The sequence below is a fragment of the Perca fluviatilis genome, chromosome 22 (genome assembly GCF_010015445.1).
Source record: "Perca fluviatilis chromosome 22, GENO_Pfluv_1.0, whole genome shotgun sequence".
Taxonomy (NCBI): domain Eukaryota; kingdom Metazoa; phylum Chordata; class Actinopteri; order Perciformes; family Percidae; genus Perca; species Perca fluviatilis.
Genome location: NC_053133.1, coordinates 22,678,533 through 22,701,367, shown reverse-complemented (window position 1 = coordinate 22,701,367; position 22,835 = coordinate 22,678,533). Strand labels below are relative to the sequence as shown.

General features: G+C 38.8%; 4 protein-coding genes across 13 annotated transcripts in view; 3 read left to right on the top strand and 1 right to left on the bottom strand.

Moving 5' to 3' along the window:
- Positions 1-4,341, top strand: part of LOC120552530 (collagen alpha-1(XVIII) chain-like) — a 104,723-nt gene extending 100,382 nt beyond the window's left edge. For all 3 annotated transcript variants that reach the window (XM_039790663.1, XM_039790664.1, XM_039790665.1), the window contains 5 exons: positions 764-811; positions 925-987; positions 1,852-2,049; positions 2,583-2,698; positions 2,792-4,341. In XM_039790663.1, coding sequence (XP_039646597.1) covers positions 764-811; positions 925-987; positions 1,852-2,049; positions 2,583-2,698; positions 2,792-2,993 — 627 coding nt within the window. In that variant the 3' untranslated portion in view covers positions 2,994-4,341. The remainder of the gene's footprint in view (positions 1-763; positions 812-924; positions 988-1,851; positions 2,050-2,582; positions 2,699-2,791) is intronic.
- Positions 4,342-4,503: 162 nt separating this feature from the next.
- Positions 4,504-10,338, top strand: ggh (gamma-glutamyl hydrolase (conjugase, folylpolygammaglutamyl hydrolase)). The gene is made up of 9 exons (XM_039789867.1): positions 4,504-4,686; positions 4,876-4,984; positions 5,085-5,135; positions 6,296-6,380; positions 6,461-6,599; positions 8,500-8,606; positions 8,819-8,909; positions 9,096-9,230; positions 9,331-10,338. The coding sequence occupies exons 1-9, from the start codon at positions 4,539-4,541 to the stop codon at positions 9,447-9,449; spliced, it is 984 nt and encodes a 327-aa protein (XP_039645801.1). The 5' UTR covers positions 4,504-4,538; the 3' UTR covers positions 9,450-10,338.
- A 2,627-nt stretch (positions 10,339-12,965) lies between these two features.
- LOC120552124 (apolipoprotein D-like) lies at positions 12,966-21,677 on the top strand. 4 transcript variants are annotated; one of them, XM_039789868.1, is made up of 9 exons: positions 12,966-13,107; positions 13,271-13,375; positions 13,546-13,667; positions 13,869-13,957; positions 14,092-14,325; positions 16,836-16,970; positions 19,650-19,859; positions 19,946-20,083; positions 20,492-21,677. In XM_039789868.1, exons 1-7 carry the CDS (start codon positions 13,093-13,095, stop codon positions 19,775-19,777), a joined length of 828 nt encoding a protein of 275 aa, XP_039645802.1. In that variant the 5' UTR covers positions 12,966-13,092; the 3' UTR covers positions 19,778-19,859; positions 19,946-20,083; positions 20,492-21,677. The 4 variants fall into 4 exon arrangements, with proteins under 4 accessions (XP_039645802.1, XP_039645803.1, XP_039645804.1 ...); XM_039789869.1 differs by lacking the exon at positions 19,650-19,859 and having other exon boundaries at positions 12,969-13,107; XM_039789870.1 differs by lacking the exon at positions 16,836-16,970 and having other exon boundaries at positions 12,971-13,107.
- Positions 19,782-22,835, bottom strand: part of dpp6a (dipeptidyl-peptidase 6a) — a 255,328-nt gene continuing 252,274 nt past the window's right edge. For all 5 annotated transcript variants that reach the window (XM_039789863.1, XM_039789861.1, XM_039789866.1 and 2 more), the window contains one exon: positions 19,782-20,065. In XM_039789863.1, the coding sequence (XP_039645797.1) occupies positions 19,916-20,065 (150 nt within the window). In that variant the 3' untranslated portion in view covers positions 19,782-19,915. The remainder of the gene's footprint in view (positions 20,066-22,835) is intronic.

The following is a 22,835-nucleotide window of genomic DNA, read 5'->3' as shown; positions in this document are numbered from 1 at the left end:
AAAGGCCAGTGATCAATCATTAGCATTATTTTACAAAATGCTCTTTATTGATAAAATATTGATAAAAAATGAAACACGGTTGTACGAGTGAAATGCTTCCACTGTCCTGTAACTTTAATACAGTGTGTGCGTATGTAATGTAACAAACTGGTAGTTGGGACATTTTGAGTTTTTTGTTGTTCATCCAACACATTCAATTTAAAGTGCTCCTATTATGCTTTTTGGCTTTTCCCCTTTCCTTTATTGTGTTATATATCTTTTTGTGCACGTTATAGGTTTACAAAGTGAAAAAGCCCAAAGTCCACCCCAAAGGCACTTACCATCTCTAACAGAAAACGCTGTTCACAAACTGCTCCAAACAGCTCTGTTGTAGTCCATCCTTTACTTCTGTGACGAACATGCGTCACTTAGTAACACAAGTTATAATGCTCGCCTAGCTGCTAGCGTGGCACTCCTTCATACTCTGCTTCTGACTGGCTAGTAGTACTTACTGCGCATATGTGACTCCCAACAAAGATGGAACAGAAGTGAGATGCCTCACTCTGTAGCTAAAACAGAGAGCTCAACACACAGGGTGAAAAGAGGATTTGCAGCAATGTGCAGTACAACAACAATATGGTGTTTTTTGAAAATTAAACCACATAAACCTATTCTGGTACAACCTGTAAATACAATTATGAACCTGAAAATGAGCATAATATGAGCACTTTAAGGACTACATATTGCATCTAATTTACAGTCTTTCTGTGTTTTGTCTCCACAGCTTGGCAGTCTGATCTACCTCTCCAATAACATTATCCCGCAAGATGAGGTATGTTTTGCTTGTTTTTATGTTTTTTTGCTCAGTAAAAAAATGCTGTTGTGGAATGCTGTACTTTGTATGCATTATTCATCCATTTAACATATATTCAACTATTCATTTAGCCCCGAGTTGCATACCAGATAAGAGGTGACCTGATGGAAAGAATAATTTCAGTTAAAGAAAGGGTGAGTGTCAATAAGACTATTATTTGAACTACCGCTTCTCGCTTAAGTTGACTTTTTACAGTGAAATATGAATTCCTAAAAATTCTTCAAAAATGAATTTGGAAAGGTATGCTATGAAATATGTACTATTTTTAGGTAAAACATTATTTTATGAAAAATTAAGGACATTTATGGTTTTCACAGCATAGTTGTCTTTCCTTGACTTTCAAATGTGTTTTGTTTTTGTTTGTCTGTGGTCAAAACGCAGAACAACTGTGACAATGTACGGCATTTTTACTGCAGACTAACCCTTGCAGGACTCACTCTAGACTCTGAGGAGTTGTTTAAAGGTGCTGTAGGTAGGATTGTGAAGATCCAGGCCCAAAAATGTGAACATCGACAACTTCTCACTCCATCCCCCCTTTCCGCTAAAGGCCAAAACGGTCTCCTAAGCCCCTCCCCCAACAAGGGAGTGCTGTGCACGATAGAGCGCGTGTGAAGAAGGGGGGAAGGGGAGGAAACCTATCTGTAGCTCGTGGGAAGGAGGAGGGGAGGACGCTATGAAATGCGTGTGCCTGAGCAGCGATTACACACAGCTAGACACCCCCCCGCCCCTCCGGCCCTGATTGGTGCATCTGAACAGGGAGCGGTGGATTTTTGCAAATCGCATTACAGGCTGTAGGTGGTGCCAGAGGAGCCGGATTTTGTCTTTAATGACCTGCTTCATGTAGTTCTACTGGAACATAGGGTCAGCTTCAGCAAATATGACAGAAAGTTAGTTTTCTAAGTCTTACCTACTGCACCTTTAACTGTAAGGAATGACAAAAAGGACCTGTTTAGTATCCTACAGTGGACTAACACTGATCATGCTTCCTCTCCTTCCAGCTCAACCTGGTGGCTTTGAACCAGCCCCACTCAGGCGACATGATGGGGCTCGACGTAGCCGACCGGATGTGTTATGAACAAGCCAAGGCAATGGGTTTGGCTCCAAACTATCGCGCCTTCATTTCTTCCCAAAGGCAAGACCTGGTCCATGTGGTCTATCCTGGTTTCAGGGAAACTCTGCCCGTTACCAACCTCAGGGTGAGTCTGCTCCGCTGCTGTTTTTTAAATTTCTTTTTCACGGTCAAATAGCTGCTAGCACTTACCAAAGGTGCAGTAAGTGATTCTGCACATAGATTGTTGATATTTGGACTCAACAGCCAAACAAATACAACCGCCCCTTCAGAAGCTCTGCCCCCCAGATTAACGGACAGATAACTACAACTGGCAGGCACATTCAAATCCCCCCCCCCACACACACACACACACACACACACACACCATCAACTGTCGCTGTCTGTTGCTGATTGGCTGTAACAATATTTTGTGCCTCGTGCACTCCTTTCTGTTTGTTTTCCATTTTCACAGCCAGGGCTGTGTATTGACACCAATTTTTTTTTCAGCACACACAGTAAATAGAGAGCTAGGTGACCGTGTGCAGATATTCACTAAATATGGCAAAAACTGTATTAGATTAACATCACTTACTATACTTTTAACCTTTATAATGCAGGGAGCCCTCTACAGACAAAGAACTTCTGGCTGCATCTAACTCACAATGGTTCTTCTTTTAGGGAGATGTGATGTTTAGGAACTGGCGGTCAATTTTCAATGGCGACGGGGGACCATGGGATGCCAGGATACCTATCTACTCCTTTGACGGACGGGATGTTTTAGCTGACCCCTTCTGGTCAGTAAACTTGACTCCCTACTTGTTTGTCTGTGTCTGTCTGTTGCTATTTAGATTTTTTGTTGTTAATATATTCTGTCATCTACTTGTCAGGCCTCAGAAGAGTATCTGGCACGGCTCCACCAGCAGGGGTTTCCGAGTGGTGGACAAGCACTGTGAGACGTGGCGAGCGGACCACATGTCTGTCATGGGCCAGTCATCGAGCCTGATCTCAGGTCTGCTCCTGGGCCAGCACACGCGGAGCTGTTCCAACCAGTACATCATTCTTTGCATCGAGACCCACAAAAACTCTTAAGTCCTCCGCCCCATACCACTCCACGAAGGAGCCCACCCCAGCCACTGTAAACGTTAGATTTGAGTGTCTTTCTTAAAAAAAGGACGTTGTTTTCAGCCCATCTTTGGTGCTACAGTAGGTGTAGCATTTTGTAGTTTTTAAAACCGAGGACCACATTTAACACTCTGTGTTCTTTCTGAGTAGCGAGAAGATTATTAAGTGGCAGTAACAAACTCTTGACCACAGCCAAGATATAATCTGTGAGGGTAAACTAACGTCAAGGTTGATGCTACGCTGTGGAACTGGAATCATTTTGTGGATTGCGTGCAATCCAAATTTGCACCTTAAAGGAACGCCCCTTAGTGTTCTGCAGCAATCCAGAAGATTTCTCCTTATATTCAACCTGGTGGCACATAATGTTAAATGCAACACAGAGGCTGATGGAGGCTGCCAGTCTTCTTCTGTACCTATTAATGGCAATAATGCTAACATCTCAAAGAGAATGTGGTAATGATTTATTAACGTTAAAATGATACACGCAGCACCTTTTAACCTTTTTTTCAAAGGAAGTGGACTCATTTGCAACAAAAGAATCACAAATGACTTTTCCTAACATAGTCACCGAGGTGTGCTGAGAATAAGACGTCTCTTTTTTAAAGTTTATCGTCTAGTTGTGATTTCAAGAGAGTGAGGATGCAGCGGCTGCAGGAATCTGCACCTATCCTTTTTTTTTTTTTTTTTTTTTTTTACAAATGATAGATTTCCAAAGACTTTTGTGATGGAAACATAAAGCTACTTTGTTTACAGGTTGTCATGGAAAATCTTTAGACATTTGTTTCCATAACTTACCTTGTCCCTCGTCCAACAGTGGGAAGACCAGACAGCCAGTGTTGCCAACAAAGTCATTTTTGATGCACTGTACTTTATTTTAAAAATATTTTCTAATTCAATAATTTCATCCTTGAGCGTGTTGTTTGTGTTGTAGCTTTTCATACATCTTCGTGATCTCACACCTTAGTAGCTCTTTCTCTCAATAGACTATTTAATTTAAATTCAATGATTTATTTATACCGTCACAGACAGTACATAACATGAAATCAGATGATTCAATTTAAGAATGTAATTTATCGTTTGTTGTTTGTCCAATGACTGTTTCTTCTCACTTTTTGCCTCTTTTCTATTTTTTGTACAGTTTTTTTTAATGTTTCAAAATTTTTGGAGGATGTTGACAACAGTTAAAACAGCGTTAGAGATACAATTGAAACAAATTCAATATTTTCATGCTGAAAAAGAAATTCCAAGGGGAAAAGTCACATGTTTCTGTATAAATATTGGTGCTTTGTTGAATAAAGTTTTCTCTTTTCATAAACTGTTCTTGTTTCATTCTCAACTCAGTGCATAGAATAACTCAAATACCTCTGACTGTAATAGAACAAACAAAGTCTATGAAGTAGGTCATTTGAGGTCGAACTGGATGCTTTTATTCTGAAGGACGTAGCCCGGAAGTGTTGCCCGGAAGTGTGAACAAAGACGCAACAAAGATGCAACCATAGACAGTTTATAAGAATGGATACAACCGGCGGCGGAACGCCGATACTTAAACGTGCTACAGGATGTTTTACCTTTAGAATAATGCTCTTGTTACTGTTTTGCATTTCTATTTCGTGTCTACCGTTTTATTCTTCAGCCAAGAGGAATGACAGGCCTATAATTGGTAAGTTTATAATTATACGTTTACTTTTAGCCCGTTTATTTACTGCAACACTTGACTAGCTACGTTTTGACGACAGCAGTGACGCAGGCTAAAGCTGTAACTTAGGCCTACTGTTTGTTTAGTTTGTAAAGTGGCAGAATGCTTACAGTGTAGTATATCTAAACTGGTTGTTTTTTGTTCTCTCAAAAGGTGTCCTTGCTCAAGAAGTTAATTCCCCAAAACCAAATCAAACCGCTTACATCGCTGCCTCTTATGTCAAATTCCTTGAGTCAGCAGGAGCGAGGGTTGTACCTGTCATGTGAGTTATCTATTTTCATAACTGTCTTTCCTCCAGTACATAAGAGCTTGTGTAACATCCTGTGTTTTCTAACCGAAACCTCCCCTTTGCTTTTCTGCAGGGTTAACCAGACACTGGAGGAGTATAAAACGCTCTTCAACTCCATTAATGGGTAAATGTGTTGTAATATAATAACCAATTTAGCTGTCAAAGCCTCTCTGCTTTGTTTGTGGAAGTATGTTCCAAAAATAATATTGGTGTGATAGATGTATGTGGTCATTTATAAAGATAATATTGATGTGATATACTGTATGTCAGGCTCCTGTATGTTTCAGAAAGTAAACTGTTAACTTTATGTACAGGTAGGGCTGGGCGATAGGGAGAAAATCAAATATCACGATATTTTTGACCAAATACCTCTATCGATACCGCAACGATATTGTAGTGTTGACTGTTGGTGCTTTCACAAAATATGTACCCAATGAGATTTTTGATAAATAATCATCAGTAATGTGGATATAATGACTAAGTGGGTAAAGGCAAATAATAGTTAACAGTTACAACAGTCTGGTAAGTTCAGAAAATGACATCACTTTACTGTAATGCAGCCTTTAAAACCAGGAAAAGATAACAATTATGCCATATCACAATATTCAAAATCTAAGACGATATCTATCGATATAATATCGATATATTGCCCAGCTCTATGTACAGGGCTGGACAAAATAACTGAAACTTTATGGTGCCTTTAAAACACTGTAGTTGAGGCCATAATGATCCGTTTTTCAATGTAATGAACATTTTTAAGGCCACTGGTATGAAGCAATTATCTCATGAAGTACTTGTTTTTCCCAATGCAGTTTTTTTCATAAGGACTTTTACATTGCCACATTACATAATTCTGCTAAATTTATGGCTGATGCACCAGCATAAATTACTGTAAATTGTACAATAGCAGATACATATGTAAGTTATACTGTAGGTTAAAAGTAAATTGTTAAAAATATAGATTTTATATAATTAGCAATATATAACAGTGCAAAGCAATACGCAGGTAAACAGAAGTTATATAGTATAGCTGAACTTTAGGTGCATCAACTCCAAACACAATCATATGATGTGGAAAGTAGTGAACTGACGGAAGTGTTTGGCAACACATTAACCTCAAAATGTGCCACATTGAGTTGAATCAACACCTTTTGAAGGCCACAAGCAGAATATTAAATGGTAAGGTTTTCTTTTATTTTGTCCACCCCCTGTATTTGTAGGTTTAAAACATTTTTTTTAGATTCTTTGCAAGTCGTGACTCAGTTGCTGTGTCTGTGTTACCAGGATCCTTTACCCAGGCGGAGGTGTCAGCATCATCTCGTCTGGTTATCAAAGAGCTGCAAAAATCTTTTATGAACTTGCTATTGAGGTAAAAATTCAAAATATTAGTTATTAGGCGTTAGTGTGTTGCTGTCGGATTATGCTGCAGACTGTATTTTGATGTTTCAGGCAAACAAGAGAGGCGACTATTTTCCTGTGTGGGGTACCTGTCTTGGGTTTGAGCAGCTGGCGTATTTGACGAGTGGAAAGAAAGTACTGTCGTTTACCAACACAAGTGGTGTGCCCTTGCCTCTGGACTTCACTAATGGTATGGCTTTGCCTTAAAGCGCCCATATTATGCTCATTTTCAGGTTCATAACTGTATTTTAAGGTTTTACCAGAATAGGTTGACATGGTTTATTTTTCAAAAAACACCATATTGTTGTTGTACTGCACAGCTCTCTCTCACTGCTGCAGATCCTCTTTTCACCTGGTTTCTGTTTTAGCTACAGAGTGAGACCTCTTTTCATCTTCTTCTTCTGTACTATCTTTGATTGCACTCGCACATGCGCAGTAGCTCAGATGTAGATCATGTCAGCTAGCTAACTCTAGAGACAGTAAAAGAAAGCCTGTTTCTCCAACTTTGGTCAGTTACAAGGCAGGATTAGCTGGGAGACTTCTAAATGAGGGCGCACATGTAAGTAGTTCTTTTGTAGATTATGGTGAACTTGTGTGTGTTGTAGCAGTGCTTTGCTATTGAGAACGACGTAGCATGCTAGCGTTAGCGTTAGCCGGCTAACGCTAACGCTACGAGCTAACGGTTGTGGTTAGCCAGCTCATTTCGGACTGTGACGTCACAGAAAAAGTGTTTTTTTCATAATATGGGCACTTTAATAGTAGGGGTGGGAATCACCAGAGGCCTCACGATACGATATCATCACGATACTTACGTCACGATACGATATTATTGCGATTTTAAACATATTGCAATATTCTGCAATATAATGCAATGTATTACCTTTTTTCCAACTTCAAATTCTTCCCAACTTCAAATGATGTCCCCAAAGGAAAATTTTGTCAACATCTGTTTTATCTAAAAAGATAAATTTCTCTGTCTGTTCATCTCACTTAAATTTTATTGCTGCAAAATGGGATTGTCAAGCAGACAAACTGACCAACACATATAACATAAAAGATCGATACTTGGCGTCTGTGTATCGATACAGTATTGCCACGAAAAATATTGTGATACTATGCTGTATCGATTTTTTCCCCCACCCCTATTTAATAGATGTACCACTGATTACTTATATCAGTGAGAAAAGTAGAGCCCGGCTGATATTATCGGCGGGCCGATATTAGGTATTTTCGAAACTATCGGTATCGGCATTTATAATGGTAAATGAATATTTAAAAAATAAAATAAAAACGGATGAAATGCCCTTCAACCATGTTATGAGTGTTGGCGTTGCAGAGTTTGTCCCCCTGAGGGCGCTCTACAACGTCCCTGTTGGCAATACTCGTGTTTAACCCTTTAAGTTTCATATCTTAAGTTTGTATTTTTATACATTTTTATTTATCAGAACTTTAATATATTTTGCTGTTCTGTTGTGACAGTAAAAGTTTATTTTAAAACTGCATTATCATATTTTAGTGAGGACTCATAAATAACTACAAATAACTAATGTAAGGGAAATCTGTTTGTGTTTTGTTACGCGTTTCTGGATAATAAAAAAAAAAATATATATATCGGCCGATATATCGGATTTTTAGATCCCAAATATTTGTAACGATATCGGCCTTAAAACTCCTTTATCGATCGGACTCTAGAGAAAAGTTCAATCAGTATTAATTGTTATGAAATGTATTAACATGACCAAAACTAGTTGTTTAGGATGCCTAAATGTTACCATAAGCTACACATAATTTATTTTACGAGTTTTTGCGAAGCGTTATCTACACGTAACAATTAGATTGACAAGTTGTGTATGGGTTCTAAGGCCACCTTTGCTTTGTTGTAACGCTGTAACTTAGTCACGTTTGTGTTTGAGCAAATAATATATATACATACTATTTAGACTACTACTACAGTTTCATGGCAAGGTTGTAGCAGCACAGAGTTATCATACAGCAAAAATAGACTTACTTTACATCAGCTGCTTTAAGTATCTTATGTGTATATTTGTGAAAAAAAACACTTTAATGATAATTGTATGACCCATTTCCAGAAACCAAAGACAGCAGGCTGTTTAAAGGTTTCCCAGCTGAACTCATGGAGGATCTGGCCAAAGAGCCGCTGACGGAAAACTCTCACAATTGGAGTTTGGCGGTGTTGGTGTGTAATTTATTACTATTGTGTTGACATATTTAATAAAGGAGTGCAGTCCAGGAACCACAGCACTACTAGCGTACACCAATATTACTGGTTTGTGGTGAAATATGAGCCTTTTTTTCTTACTTTCTTTTTCAGAACATAGAAAGCACAAAAAAGAAAACTGGACATTGTTTAACCGGGTGCATTGTAACTCACCTCTCGGTTTCTTTCAGACTCTTAAAACGAATGAGGAGCTGAAGAAGTTTTACAAAGTTCTCTCCACAAATACAGATGGAAAAACGGAGTTTGTGTCAACGATGGAAGGTAGGAACAATGCAGCATCACTTTCTCGGTACAAGTTTACAGCAAAGTAATAAAAAGTGGACGCCCATTTCCCCTGTAGGGTTAACTTACATTGCAGCCCGGTTCGGGGCTGCCGGTTACAGCATTTTCGTTTACAGCAAAGTAATACATCTAACGAGGACTTTCTCTTTCCTCACCCATCGGCAGCATATGATTACCCTATTTATGGGTCACAGTGGCATCCAGAGAAAAATGCATTTGAATGGGGGAGGCCTTACATTCCACACTCTCCATCGGCAGTCAGGACCACCTTCTACGTGGCTGAATTCTTTGTCAATGAAGGTATGAACACAGCACTATTTTTGGTTCTTCAGTAGTCAGTAGCTGCACCAGAAAGCCTTTTTGTGATCTGTTAATCTTGCCTTGTTTTCTCTCTTTACAGCCAGGAAGAACTTTCACAGATTTGAATCTGAGGACGAGGAGAGCAAAGCGCTGATATACAACTATAATCCTGTTTACAGTGGGCCCAAGAGCGCCTTCGAGCAAATCTATTTTTTCTGATGTCTGTTTGCGAAGAAGCTCTGTGCAACAGCTGATTGGCTGTCTCAATCCCCTGACTCATGAATGTTTGCAGATGATTTGAATTTGCATTTGCTGCTCGCTTCATCCAGGAACCTTTGCACCAAACACGCCAATTCCATGCAAGTAAGAAACTCTTTTTGAGTCTGATATACATGGACTGCGGTTCGTACAATCACGTGATGTAACAATCAGAGATCACATACACAAATGGAACAAGATCTACACCAAAGTTGGAATCTGTGAAATGAAATATTTCAATCGTGTCTAAAATTTGCAATAAGGTACTCGTCCCCCATCCTAATCCCAATACCCCTTTTCCTACCACACCCCATACCCCTCTCCCTTATTGTTTGCTTTATTTTTGTTCTGGTTATCATTGTTATCTGGAAGATGGCGAAAAAACATTGCAATCAAGTAGTAAAAATATATATTTCATACACCCATGTGGTCCACACAAGCTGCAGATTGTTTTTAAATGGGGAAATCGCAAATCTTATGTTTTTTAGCGACAATTTTTAAATTGATTTGTTTCCCTAGAGTCGATATTTTTTTAGTTTTAGCAATGATTTACCTAAATATTTTCTGTTTACGTAACGTTACCGCTGCCGGCGACTACATCATCTCGTTTCCAGCCAAACAGACCGAAAGCAGAAAATGCAAAAAGCAGCACTTGACAGTGACAGTGGACGTACGTTAAGTGGACGCCCATTTCCCCTGTAGGGTTAACTTACATCATTTTCGTTCAGTACTCGACCAATTTAAAATATTTTTGTTCACCTTCCTCCACAGCGCTGCGGAGGAGGGTCTGGCTAGTCCACACAGCATTCCTGGATGGGAGAAAAGCGTGCTCTGGTTTATTGGCATTTCTTTAAACCAATCACAATCGTCATGGGCAGCGCTAAGCTCCGCACGGTGCCGCTGCTAAATAGCCTCGGGAAGGAACTTGTTTTGGTGGAACATGTGTACGTTCAAAAGTTGTTTTAGTCGTGCGACAGAAAACTCAGATTGGACAGATAGTCTAGCTAGCTGTCTGGATTTACCCTGCAGAGATCTGAGGAGCAGTTAACCATAGTCCTCAGAAAATAGGTTGACCAGATTTCCCGGAACTAAAACCGGGACACTTTGCGCGTGACCGTAGTGCTCGTGCACGCACACGCTTTTTAACATGAACATGTGCCAGCCCAGGTCAGACATAGGCACCCACAGATTAGACAGCACACGTAGGCCTACTGCTCACAACATAATGGGGTATCTCCGTTAATATTCATGAATGTTTTTGGTATGTAGCCTACATATCTAATAAATAATATTAAAAGACATTGAGTGAGTTTCGTGTGGGACCAACTTTATTTTTCACAATTAGAGCATTCTTTTGGAAAATGCACCCACTGAACTTTGTGAAAACAAACACAACTAAAAGCATTAAGTAAGGTGACTACATCATTATGCAAGTTGTGTTCAAATCAGAATTTGTGCAATGATGACCACATTTTGTTTGCAGAAAAATAAATCATGATCATGCTTAACCCTTGTGTTGTCTTTTTTCGTTTTTGACGCCGTTTGTTATTGCTTTTTCCAACGTTTTAAATTGTAAAATTTTTCTTCTGCACATTTTCAGCGCTTATTTCTACATTCTATATTTTATGATATAAAACAAAAATTCCCGACCCAAAGTCAACATAAGGGTTTTAATTAATCATAATTCATAATGATGTGCCCACGTACCTAATGCTTTAGTTGTGTTGTTCATGAAAGACAGACTGTGAACATGTCAATTCCTGATGATTCATGGGATATTAAGGAATGCAGTAATACATAAATCATTAATTACATAATGCATAATACATACGGTACATACATCAATTGATTCATGCATGAATTCATGATAATTTATGTACCCTTACCGTAAAGTGTTAAGCTGACCAACAACACACACACACACATATGTAATCTCATATGATAGAGCAGATAGCTTCCCTATTGGAAACATTCATTCTGTACATTTGTTAGAGGAGGGAATTTGCTCAAGAATCAATGTGTTGGCTGAAAGCCTACTGTGAAATTGCCCACAGGTGTCAGCAAAATTGGCAAAGGGGACAAGTAGCGCCTTTAAGGTGGGAACGGTCAATGCTGTTCCTCTCCTCCGTCAATGTATTGTTCATGAGCACTCAGCCCAGATTCATTTTATTCTCCCCTAAACAAGTTTCCTTTTTATTTTTAAAGAACTGTACAACTATTTTCACTGTCTCCCTCAACTTCATTGCAACAAACATACAAAAGATACCGCAACTGTTATCGCGATTTTTTAGAAAAGCGGCCGCAAAATCCGGCATTTTGGGCTGCAACAATCTCAACAAAAAAAATGGCCGCGAAATCCTGAAGGGACTGGTTAAAACGAGACGGATAAGAAGAGGCATCGCAGCAATGTTTACAAATATACATTGTAACGCTGGCTGCACAGATTACGCGGACCCAGACCGCTAGCGATTGACTGACACACACACACACACACACACACACACACACACACACACACACACACACACACACACACACACACACACATTGTTAAAGTCATACGCTGGACGCTTTATTAGTCTTTCTACATGGGTTTAGTTAATGATCGGGCTATAATAAGACCACATCGGCTTTGTAATGGCTGACAACCGGGACAATTTCATAGTGGTTGGTGTAAACCGGGACATTTAAAAAAAAAAAAAACGGGACTCGGGACATGCAACTTAAAATCGGGACTGTCCCGGTCAAACCCGGGACCTCTGTTCACCCTATTATAAATCCACTGGAGTTTAAAATGTCAACACAACGAAAGTAGAAGGAAACGGACATCCGGCCGAAAAGACAGGCATCGAAGCAATCCCGGAAGTGGAACGTCGAGGATATAGACACAAATACATGGGTAAATAGTTTCCACGTTAAAAGAAAAAAATACTGAAATTACCCTTTAATAGTGGTAAATTCAAACGTACGAGGTTGTTGCAGTAACACAAAGTAAAAGTCACCTATGTTGTTACATTAAGAGTAGTACTGCTCGTCTTTCTAACCAGCAGTGTAATACCGTGAAACCGAGATATTTATATAGAATCGGTTGGTTGCAACCCTGTTAGCCTGGCAGCTGTTTGAATTCTAATTGCTGGAAATTTTAGCTGACTATCTACTACTACTACTAATCTGTGAAGGAGCAAGCTAATTCAGAAATTATTATTTCATATTTTGTTGACTACAGTGATTAAGAAAGTATCTGTGGTTAAAGAAAATAATAGTTCGTTGCAGCCTATCCAGTGCTGTAGGTTCTGTAGCAGCAGCAGTAGTAGTAGTAGTATTGCAGTATACTGTATTGTGTACCTTTTGCGAGTCAGTGTACTCTATGTGAAGAAAACTCGGATTTGCACTGAAGGTTAAAGGTTTTGTAAACAATTTCCAAATATAGCTCTTCAAACACATTTTCATTCCAAAGTCTAGCACAGAAAGAAAAAACAACCCAACTGCTCTCAGCTTATACTACACTGATAAATCAGAGTACACGATAGAGTAGTCCAGTGTGCCACTGCTCTTACTTTAATTTGACCGCATAGTGTTTGGGGGGGGTTTTGGCCACGTGGATATGAAGGCCTTTCAGGTACTGTAAGCTTTTTTCATGTTATGACATATTTATAATGTGTAAAATGAATTATCTGCAACAATCCACTGACAATGGGTGGCTTGTTGCACTCTTAATGTAGTTTTAACCAAGAGATTGGGCCCTGTTTAACAACACAAACTATTCCAACTTTGATGCGAAGGTCCTGTTCATGCTTCTCCTGACTGCTGCGGCAGCAGACGGTCAGTCTTTCCACCCGGGAAAATGCCCGCAGCCACCCGTTCAGGAGGACTTCAACGTTACAAGGGTAAAAATACTGATGACTTCTGTTTATTGGGTCACTTTTTGCGGTGTTGACATTCTTGCCTGTTTTATAATAGTTGATGTAAACAGAGGGTTTTGGTCGTAATGTGTTAACTGCACATGCTATTAAAACCCGGCTGCCGATTAACAAACTGTGTTCTCTTCTCCTTCTAGTACATGGGCACCTGGTATGAAATAGAGAAGCTCCCAGCTGTATTTGAAAGAGGAAAATGCAACCAAGCAACGTACAGTCTTCTCGCTGATGGGACGGTCAAAGTTCACAATTCAGAGCTGGTGTAAGGATCGGACTGCCCTGTTGTCTTAGTAAAAACAATGTTTCTTAAATTTTTTTTAATTGACTAAAAGTTGCCTTTATTCATCTGTTCGTCCTGCGCTCTGCATAAAAACAAGTATGGGTGGATTTGCATTTCATGTAATATTTGAGTGAAAATGTAAATGAATTGTCCCTTTTTCTCCCTCTCTTCTTCTCTGTGTAGGCTTAATGGGAAGATAAATTCAATTGAGGGTGTTGCCAAAGTGAAAAACTCTTCTCAACCTGCTATTCTGGCTGTCAGCTTCTTTAAAGGTAAATATACTGTGCATGCATGCATCTATTTTTATTGTATTTTTTAGAAAATTGAGCTAGTATGTTTTACTATTGTATTACAATACAGAATACCTTACACTGATCTTTTTGATCCCATCCATATCTGTGTCCAGGTGTTCCAGACAGTCCCTACTGGGTACTGGACACAGACTACCAGTCATATTCTCTGGTGTACTCTTGTTCGGACGTGTTTGGCCTTTTCCACGTTGACTACGCCTGGATCCTGGCTCGCACTCGGGTGTTGACTGAGGATGTCATTAGCCAGTTACACGATGAGATGGCTTCTGCTGGTGTCAACTTAAACCGCCTTACAGTCAGTAATCAGACTGGTTGTGACCAGACCACAGGTATGAAGTGAAAAAAAAAAAAAAACGGGAACTAGGTGCTGAATACTTGTTTTGAACCAGACAGCAATATGGCATTGATTCAATGTTGAATCCCACTTGTTGTTTTACTTACTTTCTAACTTCTTTAAGGTTGAACATTAAGATTAAAGTAAACCAACACAGTTATATGATTGCCTTATCAGTTCCAAACAATGGAATGAGTTCATTACGTAACTAATAATGAAGGACATTTTGTTTTCTGCTTGTAATGGAGATGGATTTTGTTCCTTTAGATCTTTCTGCTGTTGCAGTGAAATAGGCATGTTAATACAGTGTATTATGTCATGGGTTTCAGCTTTAAAAGTACTTTGAATCACCTTGTTGCTGAAATGTGCAATATAAATAAAGCTGCCTTGCCTTTTGTGTCATGTCAAATGTGAACATTGAATATACGCTAACGGATTTATAATATTAGCTGAAAAGATTTTTTTTGGAGAGAGATAAAGACATATTTACATCTCAGCTTCAATTTCAGTTTGAATTGTAATTTTTTTTAAATGTTGTTACACCTTAAAACATTCATTCTCAAAAGTTAAACTATGAAACTACATAGTATTCAACATCACATCCCTCACAATCCCAAACCGTTTCTGTATCATCAAAATACAGCTTTTTAAAAATGACATAACCCATTAATGGAGTCAGTAGACTAAAATGGACATTTTACAATTAATAAGGACAACTTTTAACACATTAATTGAAACTATTATCACCAGAGAAGAGATTCGATACAGAATGTTTGCTGGTTATGGTCATTTATTTGTGAAAAACAAAAAGTCGATAAATGAGGTCATATGAGGTCAAACGTGACACTTTATATTCTAAAGGAAGTAGCCTGGAAGGGTTTTGGACAACGATGTAACATGCGGCCAAATGGCGATACCCAAACATGCTACTGCAGGGATACTCCACTTGCTTTGCCTGGGGGCCACTTTTGTAAAATGTTATGTATAATCTTAATTACAATGGCAGATAAATAAGGAAGTTGTAGGTTAAAAATATAAAGCTTAAATAGCAGATAGATTAGATAGCTTAGCAATACATAACAGTACTGCACATGGCAACTTTTGGTAACAACATTAGGCCACTTCCAGATGTACAAAGATGATTGATAGTCAGCACCAGCTGAATATTTTGGGCATCTCTTGCAAATGTAATTATGTGGTGAACTCACGAAGCGACTGACAGCACATTAACCTCAAAACATGTCACATTGAGTTCAGTCAACACATCTGAAGGCCGCTGAACGTTTTTCGATTATTTTGTCCACCCCCCTGTATGTGTCTTTACAAAACAAACCGAACAAATAGTTTCTTTGCGAGTCGTGACTTGGTACCATTGTCTCTGTTACCAGGATCCTTTACCCAGGCGGAGGTGCCAGCATCATTTCGTCTGGTTATCAAAGAGCTGCAAAAATCTTTTATGAACTTGCTATTGAGGTAGAAGTGTAACATATATCTGTTAGTGTGATTATTATGCAGAATCTATGTGATGTTTCAGGCAAACAAGAGAGGCGACTATTTTCAGGTGTGGGGCACCTGTCTTGGATATGAGCAGCTGGCCGTTTTGACGAGTGGAAAGAATCTGTTGTCGCGTACTAATACAAGTGATGTGCTATGACATCTGGACTACTAATGGTATGGCTTTGTCCTAATGGAGGAAGTCTTAAAGCTTTAGTGTGTAATGTTTTTATATTAATGAGCGTCCGTTACATTCAAGCCTTTGCCAAATGAGTTGCTACAAAGCGAATTAAGACTCTCTCTGTATTTCTCAGTATGGTGTGTTCAAAAGATTGTGTCGTCCGGCGACTTTTGTGCGCAGAAAGTCGAGTGAAGATAATGACCTCTTCTGAAGAGTCCATCATGTTTTTTTTAATCCTCCATGTCCTCCTTGGCTACTAGCAACAGCGTGGAGGAGGGGTGGGGGTGAGTGAGCGGTCACAGAAGGCTGTATCATGTGGACGCGCCGACAGTTTTGTTACTGAGGAATTACTTAGAATTCCTCATTGGGGGGGGGGAGACATAAACTACGCACTATAGCTTTAACGTTAAATTAATACAGTTACCTTCTACTCTGGAAAACCATGTTTAAGTCGTAACTTTTGAAGATTCTTTCTACAATTACGGTAAACTATTGGTCAATGTTTTATTTTAATAACATGACCAAAACTAGTTGTTTATTTTAGCCGTTTAATTTTTATCATGATCTTGAAGGGGGCATTTTTCTCAGAACAGAAAGCAGAGAAAGAGAAAACGGTGTCGTTTAATTGGGTGCATTGTAACTCACCTTTCTGTTGACCTATAACACAAATGAGGAACTGAAAAACGTTTACAAAGTTCTCTCCACAAATACAGATGGAAAAACAGAGTTTGTGTCAACGATGGAAGGTAGGAACAATGTAGCATCACTTTATTGGTACAAGTTTACAGCAAAATAATACGAGCACTTTCTCTTTCTTCACCTCTGAAAAGCATATGATTTCCCCATATCTGGGACACGGTGGCATCCAGAGAAAAATACATTTGAATGGGGGAGGCCTTACATTCCACACTCTCCATCAGCTGTCAAGACCACCTTCTATGTGGCTGAATTATCTGTCAATGAAGGTATGAACACAGCATTATTTTTGGTTCTTTAAAAGTCAGTAGCTACATGATGGAGCCTTTGTGATTGTTTTCTCCTTATAGCCAGGAAGAACTATCACAGATTTGAATTTGAGGACAAGGAGAGCAAAGTGCTGATATACAACTATAATCCTGTTTACAGTGGGCCCAGGAGCGCCTTGGAGCAAAAAGATTTGTTTCTGATGTTTGTTTGCTGGGAAGCTTTCTAACACCCGATTCGTTGTCTCGATCTCGTGAATGTTTGCGGATTATTTTACTTGTTTGATTTGCTGCTCACTCCATCTGTTGAATCTGCAACTAAACTAGTAAGTCAAAAATGTCAAATCATTCTTTGTGGATGCTGTAGCTAGGTTTACACCTGAGTAATCAAATGCCAATACAGACAATGCAGATAGTGACATGGAATTTTGCATTGAACATTTGAATGTTAGTGGCCTACATGTTGAGCCCCATTTATGCTACCTGCTCCGCACAAAACGGCAAACAGACTGCCAGCAACTAGCAAGTGAACTTAGTGGAGTATTTAGCAACTTTAATAGCCAGATTATTACTCTCAGAATTTTTTGAAGACCGAAACAGATGAAATTATTCATTGTTGGACGGGTCGCTCGAAACATGACTCAAATGATTGCTAATGTTGCTGTGTGTCTGCTAGATATGTAAATAGGCAATGTTTAGACAAAATGTAACAACTTAACAGTGATAATATATCAATGTTCTGTTTTCCGCTGACAAAAAAAGAATCAATACAGCTTTAAAATTCACAATAAAACAGATGAGCCAAAAAACACTAACGGCTGATAAAATATCTATTTCTTTTTTTATTCTAACATTTACCGTCATGCCACAATCTGCCATAAATCTCCTTCTATGCTTTCGATAACAAAGTTAAGCGTCTTGAAAAAGTCCTTAACCACTGCAAGAAACATCATTTTTGCCAACTCATTGCAAGGACAGCAACTTGAGAACAGAAATGAATAGTCAAATGTAACTTCCAAAATGCTTTATGCACAAATAACACTCAGGTAATATTGTTTCTTTTTTCTTAGAATAAAATGATATTTGAATAACATTTACACATCAAGCTGACGAGACTGGGATCTCAATCACAATACTACTGGAAATGTAATTTATGCAATCCAGTAAGGAACATTCAAGATGTCAAAATTACCATGTGGAACTGAGCTATCAGGGATAGTGCTGCAAATAACCTTAACATGCACTGAAACGTAACACAAATGTTCATTTAAATAAAGAAATGGAAAATTAAATTTGTGCCTCAAGAATTCTATGTATGCCAGGTCTTCATTGGACAATTATCCCCTTTATATACAAATGCATAATCTCTCAGGGTATAACACTAATCTTAATGGCTTCTTGCCTTCAGCCTTGAACAAAGTATTTACTGGTTTAAGCCAAGTGTGACACTTTCAATAGAAAAACACTGTAGTTTCTGTACAGTTTTCTTCACCTACAATTCTTATAAGCAATGTTGCATGCAGATTCTGTACATTTCAACTTGGTGTAATGTCATCATTGGGCATATTTCCAAAGAATGGCTGATATTCTTTTTAAAAACTTTAAAATTTGATAATTATCTATTTCAAGCTATAGATTTAAACAATAGCTGCCATTTTGAGAATTATGCTTTTTCACGCTCTTGCTAAGAGTCAGATGAAAAGATTGATACCACTGTCATATCTGTCCGCTAACTATTGGGTTAAATCCAGGAGATGCTTAGCTTAACTTAGCAAAAAAGACTGAAAGCAGGGAAAACTGAAAGCAATGACTTCCTGGTTTTTACATGGGTTAGACTAATTAAGTTACAGCATAACTCGCTAACAGTGATAGTCAGAGGAGCTACTAGACAGATTTTTCTGTTTTGGACAAAGCTAGGCTAACTGTTTCCTATTTTCTTCCAGTATTTATGCTAAACTAGCTTCATATTTAATGGGCAGATGTGAGAGTGGAACCAAATTTCTCTTCTAACTCTCAACAAGAAGCTAAGCTCAGAAGTTTATTTCCCAAAATCAAACTGTTCCTATAAAATTGGCCTTGTAGTCAATAAATGCAGTTCCACAGCCAGATGTTTTCTGACACAGTAAGGCACAGTGACTAAAACAAGTTAATGCTTCGGCTTTTGGAAAAAAAACAAAAAAAACTCACGGTGCTTTTTTTCTTCCAAACATTTTGCCACTTAGAGTATTATGTCAGCATCACTAAAATACATAAAATGAGGCTACGAGATGAACATTGGGGCAAACAAGAAAAATGTATCCGTAATAGCCAAGTGAATGTCTGTGTGCTATTTTACATACTGTAAGAACAATAGACACAACCACAATCCAACATGAAAGTCTTCACAACTTTAAAAATAGTAACATTTCCTGTATCGGCACAATTCCAGACACTCATTGTGAACACTGTCAACCAGTGTTTTTCACCAGGCGTCTGATTTTCATTAATATACAAGCCAACGAGTTATGTGCTATAGGTGTTCCTTCTCCTCACAGCTTGAAAGTCTGTGTGAAAGCTGATGCTTTGTCTCCACAGCTTTTAAGGAACTGGTCCATCCTGCAGTGAAGGAGATGGCTCCTTGTTAAATCAATCAGTATATTCCAAAACATCATGTCAACTCATCAGTCTGTTGGCTCTCTGTAGGGCCGTTTGGATTTGAAGTCTGGGCAGACGGTGGGAGGATGGATGTAGGACTAGATCCGTCGTCTGCTGGAAAGGCAGTCTCAGGTTCAGCATGCGGATGCTGGGAGTCCAAATGCAAATCAAATTGAGCAAGAACAGATGAGAGTTGCATATTGTGGAAAAACTGTATGCCAATGTTGTGCTTAGGCACAGGGACAGGATGGAGGTTAGGTAGGTGAACGTATGGGTGGGAAGGATTTGGGGCACACGAGCCTCAGACGGCCAAGCTAACCCTCGTCTTCGCTCTCCTCCTCCAGGGCCTCCTCAAACACTCGTTCTGGTAGCCTGAAGCATTCCTCGAAGAAGTTCACCAGAGACTGGCTGAGGTGCTGCCTTGTTGCTTCACTGTGAATGAAGTGGCCTTCATCTGGGTAGATCTGAGACACAAAGAATAGGTGAGTGACACACTGCTTTAGGCCACATTTTCTGTCATAGTCATCAATGAATAAAAGACAAGTTATTGCACTGCTAATTTTATTATATCTGGTTAGATTTATTCCATATTGGGCTGGTAGCGAGTGGGACAAATTACTTTTGAATGTTCAACTCCAAAAAACTGGAAAAAAAATCCATAAAAACATCATAGTATATTATGTCAAAAAAAAAGTCATAAAAAGTTTAGTATGTCAAAAACACCCATAAAAACATCATAGTGTATTACGTCAAAAAAAAGTAACAGTATAAATATGTCATAAAAAAAAATCATAGTTTGTCGAAAAAAGGCAAAAGTCATAGTATAAATTTGTATGTATAATATAATTAGCATACTTTTTCAATGAATTTTTCTGTGTGTATGCAAATAGGTGTGTGCCAGGACGAGGAGACAACCGGACGGCGGCACCCCATGAAGGCTAAGTGTAGCATTTGCTATATTGATGGACCCCAGGGGACTACACCTCTGACTTCAGATACAAAAGGAGTAATGCCACCTGCAAAAGTTTTCAGATGACTCTGCAATTGTGGGTTGTATCAGCGTACAACAGGAAGAGGAATACAAAGGACTGGTGGACTACTTTTTTGGACGGTGCAAACGGAACCACCTGCAGCAAGACAAAGGAGCTGACAGTGGACTTCCGCAGCACTAAGCCTTCTCTGACACCTGCATCCATCGAATGGGACGATGTTCAGGTGGCTCACTCCTATAAATACCTTGGAGTGCACCTGGACAACAGGCTACAGTGGGATGGAACCCAGAGGCCCTCTACGAAAAGGGACAAGAGCCAGCTATACTTCCTGTGGAGGCTCAGAGGCTTCAACATCTGCAACAGAATACTGCAGATCAGAGACGCTAGTAAGCTCAACAAGTTAGTCAGGCCAGATCAGTGAGTGGAATTGAGCTGGACTCTCTGGAGGTGGTGACGGAGAAGTGGATGCTGTCCAAGTTGGTCAGCATCCTGAACAACATCCCCCATCCCTCCATGACATGCTGGTCGAGAAGAGGAGAGTCTTCAGCCAAAAATTCATACCCAGGAGGTCATTCCTGCTGGTGGCCATCAAATTTTTTTTATTCTGCTGGACCAACTGGTCATAGACTGCTGAGATCCTTACAGACTCACTAAGTGAATAGCATTTCTGCAACTCTGACATAGTGCTATCTTTTTAAAATATAATTATAATAACTTCCAATCTGCACACTGTATGAATGCACATGTTTATAGGACATACTTTTTTGATTGTGATTCCTTGCCCTATTCTGTCTTCATTGTTTTCTTTTTGTCTATATATCTGATGGTTTACTTCTGCTGGAGGTAGTAGCACCCCTACTACCTACTACCCTAAGCCTGCCTATTTTTTTTTAACTCAAGTAAACCGGCTGAGAATAAGGTTAACAAGATTAGTGATTGTATTTTTTGTTTGTTTGTTTATTTTCTTATGGTTTGATGGGTTTAAGGTCAGTTGTGTTTTGTTGACCTTGGCCCACCCTGGGTTCTGACTAGGATCCCCCCTGTGTTCCTGTGGGACTATAAATAAATCAGATTGTTACCACTGTCTCTGTGGCTACTTGGGACATGGGGGCATTGCATAACAGTATGTCATTAAAAAGTCATAGTATAGTATGTCAAAAAAAGTCATAGAATAATATGTAAAATGAAATATGGTATAGTATGTAGAAAAAAGTCATAGTATAGCATATTGACAAAAACATAAAAAGTAATAGTATAGTATGTCGAAAAAAAGATAGTATAGTATTTTGAAAAAAGACAAAAAGTCATAGCATAGTATGTCATAAAAAGTCATAGTATAGTATGTTGAAAAAAAGTCATAGTATAGTATGTTGAAAAAAAGTCAAAGTGTAGTATGTTGAAAAAAGTCATAGTATAGCATGTCGAAAAAAAAGTCAGAGTGTAGTATGTCAAAAAAAGTCATAAAAAGTCATAGTACAGTATGTGGAAAAAAAAATCCAAAAAGCCATAGTATAGTATGTTGAAAAAAGTCATAAAAAGTCATAGTATAGTATGTGGAAAAAAAAATCCAAAAAGCCATAGTATAGTATGTCAAAAAAAGTCATAGTACAGTATGTGGAAAAAAAAATCCAAAAAGCCATAGTATAGTATGTTGAAAAAAGTCATAAAAAGTCATAGTATAGTATGTGGAAAAAAGTAAAAAAAGACAGTATAGTATGTCGAAAAAGTCTTAAAAAAGTCATAGAATAGCATGTCGAAAAATAGCATAGAATGTCGAAAGAAGTCATAGTATAGTATGCCGAAAAAGTAAATGGACTGTTTTTATATAGCACTTTTCTAGTCTTAACGACTATTCAAAGCGCTTTAACATAGTACAGGAACCATTCACACACATTCATACACTGTGGCCGAGGCTGCTGTACAAGGTGCCACCTGCTCATCAGATAAACATTCACACACATTTACACTCCGATGGCGCAGCATCGGGGGCAACTCGGGGTTCAGTGTCTTGCCCTTCAGCATGGAACTGCAGAGCTAGGGATCGAACCACCAACCTTCCGATTGGCAGGCGACCTCTCTACCACTTAGCCACAGCCGCCCCAAAAGTATTAAAAAAGTCATAGTATAGTATGTCAAAAAAAGTCATAGTATAGCATGTCGAAAAATAGCATAGAATGTCGAAAAAAGTCATAATATAGTATGTCGAAAAAAAAGTCATAGTATAGTATCTCGAAAAAAGTCC